General features: G+C 36.8%; 1 protein-coding gene across 1 annotated transcript in view; it reads right to left on the bottom strand.

Moving 5' to 3' along the window:
- Positions 1 to 12120, bottom strand: part of Hcn1 (hyperpolarization-activated cyclic nucleotide-gated potassium channel 1) — a 404097-nt gene that overhangs the window by 61018 nt on the left and 330959 nt on the right. The window contains exon 5 of the mRNA NM_053375.2: positions 9127 to 9273. Within this exon, the coding sequence (NP_445827.2) occupies positions 9127 to 9273 (147 nt within the window). The remainder of the gene's footprint in view (positions 1 to 9126; positions 9274 to 12120) is intronic.

Here is a 12120-nt window from a genome sequence, read left to right as displayed (position 1 = left end):
TTTTGTTAGGTATTTTATCATGGCAACAGAAGAGACATTAATTCCATAGATGCTAAGACAGTCTTCCAAAGCTAAGTACAAAATGAGAATCTATGACTAGTTTCATGATTTAAAAAGAAGCTTTATAGTATATATATATATATATGTATATGTACATATACATATATATGTATATGTATATATATATATATAAATGTATGTATTTGGTGTGCTAGTCTTAAAAATACTGATTGTTTTCTATAATATTCTCAATTCATAGTTCTAAGTTAAAATCATGGAAAGCAAATTATTTACATTTTAGACCTGTGAGGAACGTTGATGTAAATATTTCCTCTAGGACCAATGACAAGGTTTAGTGAGCACACGTACTTGTTGACAAGAACTGCAGCCTGAATTCAATCCACAAACTACTACCTGACTCTGGGAACCAACATAAAGGAAGGAAAGGGAAACCTTTTGCAACTTGATCTCTGGTTTCCACATACAAACCATAGCTTGGACACAACTATACACACGCGTGTGCACATGCGCACACACACGGACAAACACTCATCCATACATACACACGCAAACATGCACACTCACATACACGCACACAACCACACAAAGTCACACATTTAGTTAAGGTAACACCTTTTAAATGTATTCATCTCAAATCTTAGTGTCCTTTAATTATGTTAATAAATATTGATGACGCCACTGGCAAATCAGGGCCACTTTTAAATTTTGTCTTCAATCACCTTCATTATGCTAGTGTGAGTTCTATAGTTTAGTCCTCTTTTCCAACATCATGAACAATAATTTCACCACTATTTTAATTACGAGGAAAGACCTGGCTTTCTTCAATAGAAAAACATATTTTAATAATGAAAAAAACTTTATATTTAATTTGTCTTTATACACTCATTCCATCTTCGATGATTGTTGAACAAAAAGTTCTTTATTCAACGATTTGTGTCTTTCTTTCTTGGACAATGGAAAAACTGAAATAGAAGCCTGACTTAGTATAGACTTCTCAGGTTTACCCTGTTCTCTTTGCCTGCACCTTATCTTCTTCGATTTGGTATAGTCACATGCTACATTTGCTTCCTTTGAGGCCTTCCCTGAGTGCTCGCGGCCTCCGTGAACACATTTGTCTTTGCCAGCTATTTTTGTCTATGTAACCTTGTTCTACCAATTAACTATGGGTGATTTCCCGCATCTTCTGGATTTCTCCTAATGGGTTTTTGCTTTTAACTTCTCATTCTTTTCATTCTTCTTGTTTTTGTCTTTTCCAGTATAGAGACATTCCTTTGAGACTGAAACATGCTTCTCTTTATTTGCCTTTCCAGTCTTGGTCAATAGCTTGTACACATTTAAAAAAAAATCAATGCACGTGTTTTTCATCTCAAACGATAACAACATCAAAAAATTCTAAGCCAAGAGAGGAAAGATGTAAATTCTTTATTGATGTTGTTTGAAATTAGGACCTCCAAAAGGTCACACACATATTCTATATCTAATCATATATGTACATGATAACTTTGGCATTTTGTTACTTGAGCGTGTACATAAATCCATGATAACTTTGGGAGTCAGACATAGCTTTATGATGTAATGCATCTCACCTATTTTGTCAATTTCAACAAAATGAAATCAAGGAGGTATTTTTAAATACTGAAATGTAGATATTTCGAAGTTATTCAAAATTAAACTTAAGTGCTCACTCAAATTTTGTTTTCTTGTGTTAAAAGATCTTTTCTACAAATTAAAGGTCAGAGGACAGGATGATACACAGCCCATTTCATGTTCTGTGAGAATGAAGGATACTGATGTTTTAAATTCTACTGGGACACATGATGTGTACCTATCTTTAGCCAGCATCTCCTCACACTCCATTGTCTAAAAATAGACCAGTTCTGAACTTTGGAGACTGGCTTAGAAGGGCATTAACCTCTTTCTCGACTGTTAGGTTTGCCATTCTTCGTCAATGGATTCAGTATAATCCTGAGGATGCTAAAAATAGAGCCTCTTCTTCATCTACACTCCAACAAGCACTCATACACATGGGGTAGAGTTCACTGAATTTTCTAATTAGATTTTATTTTTAAATATACTGCTGGCATTTATTAAGGCACACATCAGTCTTATGATCTTCATATTTCAATGTTAAGTTTTGATGCTTGAGGCATTGTCTCCAGAGAGCTGCCTGCTGAAACGAAGGAAGAACTATTAGCAGATTGTTTGAATAACTTCCAAAAGAAATGGGACATACAATAAGGCCTACTTTGGCATCTCCTGATTAATACTTTAAATCAACTCTTGAACAATTTACATGTAGTTACATTTTTGTTCCTGCAAAGATGTCCTTACTGTACTAGAGGGGCTAGTAAGCCTACCGTGATAGGCTACTCTGCATTGAATTATGTGACTATTTAAGACTTACTTTAAAATGTTTATTATGTGCTGGATATGTTCCTGATCATTTATATATTTTACCTTCTTAGTTTTATCACACACTACTGAGTAGTTAATATCAACAACTTTTGCATTTAAAATGCTGGAAAAAAATGACAAATCGTTTAAGAATTCGTTTAAAGTCACACACATCCTGTTAATGCTGGCTAGTGGTGTGGTACTGTACAATTGATCATGGTGCTAAACTGCCTATCACAAACATGTTTTCATTCACCATTTCTTACAGAGAGGAAAGGACATGCACACTTACAACTGTCACCAAAGGATTAAGTATTTCTAAACCAGTGGTTTTCAACATGTGGGTCTTGAGGACTTGGGAGCTGATCAACCCTTTCACAGGGGTTACATAGCAGGTTTCCTACACACCATATATTTACTTGGTCATTCCTAACAGTAGCAAAATTACAGTTATGAAATAGTGATGAAATAATGTATGGCTCACCACAATATGAGGAACTATATTAAAGGGTTGCAGAATAAAAAGGTTGAGAACCACTGATGTAAAGCAAAGAAAGTTGACTATGTTCAGACATCCAGACAGTGTAAAGTGCCAAAGGTCCGAGAGGCCCAAGTCATCAAGTGTGTAATTTTGACAGCCAAAAACCACTGAGATTATAGACAGGTGAGATGGTGAGTTACATTGCAATGTAACTTTTCAGGTTTAAGAGACTAATCTTCTGGGTACCATCTTAAAGATTTTTTTCTTAGAAAATTGTACTTGTTCTTTTACTTTTACCAGAGTGTACAAGCTTCCAGTGAAATAAAGGGAGTTTTAAGACAAATCTGTAATCATTTCATTCCCAGAACACTAAAAATTTCAGTAGAGCTCAATGTTCAGATAAGATTCTTAACCACTACGGAACTGAAAAGAACCTCATTCCCTGTGAATCTCCATTGTCCTTGATATGTCACTAGCTGGTTGTGGAAGGGGCAAGAAGCAACAACTGCTTGATGATACATTGAGTATACTCTGTGCAGACTACCATGGTGATTATATTGGTTCATTTGGGGTTCTGTGGAGAGAAGCCTCAAACAGCCTGGCTTAAAAGCAGTATAAACTTATTTACTAAGTTTTGATGGATGAGAAGTCTAAGATTAAAGTACTAGCAGTTTGTGTTTAATTAGAGTACTCTTATCTATAAACAGACATCTTGTAAGCATGATACAGCAGAATGAACAAGACATTTCTGAGATCTCTTTCATAAAGGATAATGCTCACATGCACAAATATTATACCATCATGGCAGAATCACTAGTCAAGCCTCAGTTACCATCACCTGAATTTGGTGGAGGAGGGACATACTATCTTCCATATAATCCACCAATATCACTAGGTTATTGGAAGTACCAGGCTATTCATGTACCTTCCATATTATGCTCCACTGACAGTTATTCCCACTCCTTATTTCTTACCTCTTTGTAAAACAGCTAACCCCTCAGAACACACAGAGAATTCCAGTGCAAAATGGCTATATATAAAGCAGAGCTACATGACACACACTGCACATGCAGCAAGCACAATTACAAGAGAACATTTTTGTAAACAGTGGGAAAAAGTACATTGGTCACGATCCCAAAGAACAATGATACTAAGCTATAAGAATGACGCTTGTCATGTGGAGTACTGCTGTTCCCCCTCCTCCAAGTGCCACTGCTTCACAGACAAATGTTCCAGCTACACTGACAATCAATTATTTTTTGAGATGAGCTGCCAGTTATGCAATTCATATTTATTTTCCTTCACTTACTTATCCAGTGAATAATTAATATAAATTATATGTGGGGTGAGGAATGGTGCAGAAATCAAGGTAGAAAAAGTCCTCCTTTTTCTAAAGCTCATTCCATGACAGAACAGATAATTCCCAAATAAACCTTCAGAAAAAGCAAGGCAAAGCAATGTGTGCACAGAAAATGTGATTGAGAATGTCGACAGAGGAGCTCACCTGGATGGATCACCCAGTGAAGAAGTCTTTGATGAAATAACATTAGGATCAAGACTTGAACCTAGATGTACTTCAACAGAGGAATGGATACGGAAGATGTGATACATTAGCAAAATGGAGAACTACTCAGCTATTAAAAAACAATGACTTTATGAAATTCTTAGGCAAATGGATGGAACTAGAAAATATCATCCTCAGTGAGGTAACCCAGTCACAAAAGAAGACACATGGTATGCACTCACTGATAAGAGGATATTAGGCCAAAAGCTTGGAATACCCATGAGGCAATTCACAAACCACATGAAACTCAAGTAGAAGGAAGACCAATGTGTGGATGCTGCAGTCCTTCATAGAAGGGGCGATAAAATACTCTAGGGAGGAAATACAGAGACAAAGTGCGGAACAGAGACTGTTCCAGAGATTACTTTGCCTGGGGATCCATCACATATGCAGTCACCAAATCCAGTCACTACTGCCGATGCCAAGAAGTGCATGCTAACTGGAGCCTGATATAGCTGTTTCTTGAGAGGCTCTGCTGGAGTCTGACAAACACGGAGGCAGATGCTCGCAGCCAACCATTAAACTGAGCATGTGGTCCCCATTGGAAGAGTTAGAGAAAGAAATGAAGGAGCTGAAGGGGTTTGCAACTCCATAAGAACAACAATACCAACCAACCAGAGCTCCCAGGAACTAAACCAACAGCCAAAGAGTACACATGGACATACCCATGGCTCCAAATGCATGTGTAGGATGCCTTGTTGGCACCAATGGGAGGAGAAGCCATTGGTCCTGCCAAGGCTGAACCTCGCACCCCTCAACCCCCGCCTGGCCCGCAGTGTAGGGGAATGTCAGGTTGGGTTAGTGGAGGAACACCTTCATAGACATAGGGGGAGGAAGGATGGGATCGGGGGGTGGTTCTGGAGGGAAAACCAAGAAAGGGGTAATGTTTAAAACGTAAATAAATACAATTTAAAAAGAAAGACTTGAGCAGTACATATGAGCTAAGCATTTGTTAAAGGTTTTCAGCAAGTAGTCTCTAGCATAAAGGAAAGAAATCACCTAACTTTTGCTATGATTGAATATTTGTTCCAATCATGTCTGGACTTTTTTAGACTCATATTTATTTCAATAATGACTTTTGTTAATGTTCTAGTATGATGTCTGTTGCTATGATAAAATGCTCTGATTCAAAATGACTTTGGGAACAAATGGGTTTATTTGACTTATCACTTCACGTTAAAGTTCATATTTCAGGAAGTCAGGTAAGAATTTGAAGTAAAATACATGAAGATATGCTGCTTGTCGGCTTACTTCCAGGCTCGTTCTGAGGAGTACTTGCATAGGGTTGTAACTGCCCACAGTAGGCTGATCAGGTTATATTATTTCATAAGACAAGTGCTAATACCAATGACCATAGGGATATCTGCTCTAGACGACTTCTCAAGAAAAGCTCTTCTCTCAGATTACTCTACTCTATGTTAAACTGAGACATCAGGCTAACAATATGTTCTTCCACATTACCTTCACTGACCCTTTGAATACTCATTAAAACATTCAGAATTTATTTATTTTTGTGTTATTCTAATCTCAGAGAATTTTTTCCATTGTATAGGTATGGCAAATGGTTCAATGTCTAGGAGTTGTAATTTTATAAAGCAGCCCCGATTCAGTTTTTTATTCATGATTATTATAAAGATCATCTATTCAGGGAGCATTTTATGAATTATTGGCACATCTTGGTTATTAGAGATACAAATGTGATTATGACACAGGTTTGCAGTCATGAAAGAGACAATAAATTCACAAATGACAATCATTGTAGGGACACAAAGTGGTCATGAAAAATTATTTATGAAGTATGGAATGCCTGGTAAGAAAGAGTAATGGAAGAAAAACTAAGATGTATAAAAGATTGACGAATGAACAACACAAAGAAAGGATGAGGTAATCAGAACTTTAAAGAAGGAGATAAATAATTTCTTAGTGGTGAATAATTAGTATAAAGATGTAAAGATGGGGAAAGCACATAAAGGGTTTCCTTTGACATTGGGAGGAAGTTGTACTTCTTTTAGAAAATGGGATTTCATGTTCAAGTTCTTAGCAAAGCATGACACTGTCAGACACTGTCAGGTCTACTAAACTCAACATGGCATCATGATTGTGATTTTTATTTGAGCTGCAAAGGAAAGCAACATGTAAGCTGTTACTGGCTTTAAAAGTAGCATCAAAAGATATCGAGAACTGGGGAACATGCTATTTGAATAGATTAAATAAATTGTAATAATTTAGTGGTTAATGGATTCCCATTGAAGATCAGTATGAATCATGGTATGGCAAGAGAATGGGAAGCAAAGTGCACAGCACAGAGAATATTTCTGGTGATTTTATACCACATCATGTTTTTTTAGCACAGTGGGCTGTGACACATAGGGCCAAATTTCTTGAAGTCCATTTTATACTTCTTCTATTAGCTTTTTGCACTATTTCATAAAATGTTAGCCTGTTATCCTAATTTTCTCTAACCATCCTGTAGTAAACATTAAGGCATATCATACCTTCTTCTCTTTTAACTTTATCTCTGTTTTCTATCATTGTCTTGGAGTACCCCTGTCTCTCTGCTGTGTCCTGGCCTAATCTGTCTCTAAACTTCTTTAGACCCTTGAAAACCCTAAACAGATTAGTTTGTCTTATAATTTTGTTAAAATAAAATGATAGTTTAAGATACAAAATAAAAGAAGCACTTAAAAAAACAGTAAACATCCAAAATACATTTGAGTTCTTTTCTACAAAGCCCAAAGATGTATGCATTCTAACTCCACTGAGAGGAACTAAGAGAACCAAATCATAACAATCTAATAGCTGATATTTGTTTTATTTCCAGAACCTTTTTGCACATTTTATAGCTTTTCACTCTGCAAATAAGTTTTAGTAGATGTAACAACTGCAGTTTAGAGATGGCTATCAAGGAAAAAATTTAAGGTGAAAATATTTGTGTTGTTTAATTTATGTTAAGTGCACAAACGATGGTAAGAAACAAAACTACAGATCAAGGGGCTCTTGTGGTTGAGGAAATTTCAAGGCAAGAGAGAAGAGAAGACGTGAAAGAGTAACAGAGAAGAAAGTATGAGAGCAGTGCACCAGGATGACGGAAGAGGTGTTTTGGGTTCAGGTAAAAGGAAAAATAGATTGAGCTTTGTAGCAAAGAATGAAGAGATAAAATGTGGTTTGAAGCAGACTGTTAAAGGAAGAGAGGCATTTCTGGGATGCATATCATGAGCTATAAAAATTATTATCATTGTTGATGTTGCTGAAAGACTATAAGCTGTCCACCTTTGGTACAGGTCACTTTGAATGGTGGTTGCCGAAGTTAAATCCTGTAGAGGTAGCTAGAATCTGAGTGTAGAAAGATCTAATTCATAATGTAATGACCAAATATTTTAGTGAGACGAGAATTGAAGAAAATGGCAGCTCAGGTACATAAACGATTAGTCTGTTGTTTTAAGGGATAGTAAAGAGGACCTCGACTCAAGCCTCGAGAAAACTAAGAAGGAACTGCAAATTTTGAGCAGCACTGGTCGAGAAGAGGAACGAGACACGCATATGAGGTGTGTTATGAATGTAAATCAGAGATAGGATTTGCAGAGCACAGGTTATAAAAGAAGATCTAAAATAGGACTCAAATTTTACATTCAAAGTGACCAGAAAGAATAACTTAAATTTTACATAAAGACTTTAAAAGTTAGTGCTTTTAGCTGAAAGAAAAAAGGTAATGACTTCATTACATAACTTCTAGGGTGCCAGGGGATATCATATAGCTTTTAAGAAAATGGAATTCGTGAAAATGCCTAGAGTTAAAATGCATAAACTAAAAAAAAATGTGTGATGAGATAAATTGATGGAATAAGTTCAGAGGCAGGGAATAAAGCCCCTAAGCTTCAGTCAGCATTTCAGAATAAAGAGGAGCAGCAAAGTGTTTGGGTATTGTTAGCAACCTAGCAAAGAACTTGAAACGGCACAAAGAGGGAAGATTCATTACCAGTGGGACTTCGATAACTTTCAGTGACTACAAGTTGTTGTAAATACTTGGTAATCAAACTGTAATATAACCATTACACAGAACATAGGAAGTTTTGTAATAAAAGAAGCCAAGAGCAAAGTACTAGTCTATGAAGGAATCAAGAGCATCCACTTCGGATTTATGAATGAAGCAACTGATAGCAAAGGGAAGAGTTTGGGGAAGGCATGAGAACGGGATACATAGCAAAGAGTGCCTTTGGGTGTTGCAAAATATCTTCATGAGATGCCCAGAGTTGGCTTCTGGAAGCAGGCTAGCATCTCCTGATCTGAGTGCCAAGGATGTGCAAAGACAATGTATAAGAGGGAGGATAAACTCTCCACAATGAAAACCTGAATAAGTGACCACTGTTGTTTAGCATTAAAATATTGGAGACATGAGGACAATACAGCCATAGAATATACTTTTGAGAGCCGAGAATACATAAGCTAAAGTAATATTTGTAAAGGAATGCGTTTCTGATATTTGTTTTGAAAGAATTAGAAGTCTCTCAGGGAAGAAACAGAAGAGATGAATAAAGGCAACAATTGAAGTATTAGCATGTAGATCTGGTTATTTTAAGTGAAGACACAAAATAGAGCAAAGCACTGTCTAGAAGATTAAAACAGATGGTAACAATGTGTCGCTCGGATCAAAGACAGTAAATCTTACCTCTCTCAGAGGATCATTAAGTTCACTGAGAATATTTTCCTCATCGAAGATCTTGCCTTGGTATCGGTGCTCATAGTAATCATGTATCTTCTGGCGCATGTCAGCTGGTAACTTGTGGAATGACATGTATTGCTCTACTTGCTTGTACTATAAAAAAAGGGAGAAAAATAGAAACACAGTTAGGTCCTGTTAGCAACCATCCTAGTATGGTACTGCACTATATCCAATAACATTGAATTAATTTGTAACAAAAAGAATAAATCCTTGCCAAAACAGTAATTAGTTCACTAAGGTCTAAGGTACCTACAGGCGTCACACTGTCTAAAGGATTTTACATAGGTGACCACATCCTGGAAAGAATTGGATGTGGAGAAAAGGCATGGCAGGAACTCAGTGTTAACTTAGCTAAGTATCTCTTACACAGAAGTCACAGGGTGGGTGCTACGTTCTCCTCCTTGAGTTCCAGAAGAATTCAACACGGTGCTTGGCTCTTCATTTGAAAGTGAAATTTTGTATTTTCCCTAGCACAAAAGGGCTTTAATCTTAAACCCATGACTAATATCTGAATCTAGTTAAAATTTGAATACAGAAGGCAAAGAATTTGACAGCTCTCTAATGATCATAGATTCTTACGTGCTCAAAGACGCTGAGAAAACACTGAGTACATAAAAGAAGGCTCCAATTCAGAATGGAAGAGGGCATCAGCGTGAGACCAGTTCTCCGGCACTTTTATACGCACACTGTAACTGAGATATTCAATTTTATTTAACTAATTTTTAAATTTGATTGTCTATAAGACTTGAGGGTGGAGTGGCTTTTGGGAAAGGCCCATCTTTAGGTATAGTTCTAAAGATGATTTTTCTGATGAGTGTTTTATATTTATATGAGCAAATTCAAAATTCAGCTAAGATAACAAACCAGCTCATAAAAAGGATCATAAGAATACAGATATTTATCTGAGGAACTATTTGAAGAGAATTCCAGATTTTGAATTCATATCTTTAAAAAAAAAAGGCCTTGCTGTGGGTTAGGTGTAGATTAGACTTTGGGAAGGATTCTCTAGGTGTTCTTCATGTAGACATTCAAAAATATTATATTTTGACAACAACAATAACACACAGAGTATATGTATGTTGAAGCAGGATCACTACAGTTCTGGCTGGCTTCAATCATCCTTATTTCCAACTCGAAAAGTATCTGTCTGATTCTTTCCCATAAGCGCTGGGATTGAAGGCGTGTGCTCATGGCTCAAAAGCAATGAATTAGTTTTATTGTAGTGATGATAGAACCAATATACACTCAAATTCCATGTTGTGACATTGCGTAATGTTAAGGAAATGTTCTTTCTTTAAAGCAGTAGTTCCCAGCCAGTAGGTCAGCCCCCCCACCCACCCACCAGGGTCACATAACAGGAACACTGCCAGTATGTACACTACAATTTATAACAATAGCAAAATTACCATTATGAAGTAGCAACAAAGCAATTTAATGGTTGGGGTTTGCCACAACATGAGATATTGTATCAGATAATCGCTGAATTAGGAAGGTTTAGGACCACTGCATCAAATAAAACACAAATGAGATACTTTCTACCTTTTTCTGACAACAGAGTCCTGACAAAAGGCCTCCTATTCCATGAATATAATTACTGTACCTACGGTTGATGACTAATGGAAAACATTACTAACTGACATTGTAAGCATCAAGTCACTACATTTTTTTTCATTTTCCTATATGTAACAGAAAATCCTTTTATATGTGCCCAGATATTCAACTTTATAAATGATTACCCTGACCTGAAATATTGCTTTGTTTCAAAAATTTCTTTATTCATAAAGACTCTCTCCCCTCTCTCTCTCTCTCTCTCTCTCTCTCTCTCTCTCTCTCTCTGTGTGTGTCTCTCTCTCTTTGTCTCTCTCTCCTCTCTCTCTCTCTCTCTCTCTCTTTGTCTCTCTCTCTCCCTCCCTACCCCCCCTCTCCCTCTTGGAAGCTTACATGCCTGCATTCCTCCTTCTGAAGCCTGCACTCTTCCTTCTTGAAAAGACATGACCTAACATTTTGATCTTATGTATCTTCCTCTTCATTGTATATAAGTGATTTCCAGTAATTAGTTGAGAAAACTATTCATTAAATTTTGATGGAGAATTCAAACCTCTATATCCTCTGGAAGCTTCCTCCAAAGGATTTGAGATTCATTCTGCTTCATACCCATCACTACGCTGGTGACCCACAACCGTTTCAGTGACTACACATCCTTACTTGAGATAATCTATGTAGGGAGCTAGATTCCAATCAGTCTGTATTTCTGGAAATGTTCTTGGGCAAAAAGAGGAGGAAGTAGGATTTGACACAATGTTTAGGGTCTGGAATTCTGCAGGATAATCTTCATTTTAGCTTCTTTACTACAGATGCATACTTAGCCCCAAGCGATGGTTCTTTGGCTGTTAAGCCAGACACTCAGCAACTCCAGTTGCTAAACATTGGGCCCATGAAGGGACTCTTGTTTAGGGGGTTCTTGTTGACATCATCTTTCTCTTATCTTATTGTGTCCTGTAATTTTAAACATAGTTATTGTGGGATATAATCTGCAGCACAGTGAGTTCTGCAAATATCCAACATTAAAAAAATGGGGGGGGGGTTGGGTTCCAAGACTGATGGCTCTCACACAAACTAGTATGCACCTACGGATGTGGGATTACTGCTGGCAGAAAAATGTTTTCATATTTTTCTTTCATCATCTCTGCTTTGATTCCATAAATGACTGGTACCCAACTGCTCAGAGCACTGAAAAAAAAATGTAACGTTGCAGTGTATGACATCTTTCCTGTCTTCTTCCTTTCCACGAATCTCAGACATGTAAAGTGCAGCATGAAAAAGTATATTAGTTTACTTGCTAAAGAAAATCACTGCCTATATGTAAGATTTTTGTGCATAAAGAAAATATCTGCTTTTTGCCTATTTATGAAATGAAAAATTGTCACTTACTAGAAGAAA

Source organism: Rattus norvegicus, chromosome 2, assembly GCF_036323735.1.
Source record: "Rattus norvegicus strain BN/NHsdMcwi chromosome 2, GRCr8, whole genome shotgun sequence".
Classification (NCBI taxonomy): domain Eukaryota; kingdom Metazoa; phylum Chordata; class Mammalia; order Rodentia; family Muridae; genus Rattus; species Rattus norvegicus.
Note: the sequence above shows the minus strand (reverse complement) of the source record. Positions and strands in the feature narration are given on the sequence as shown.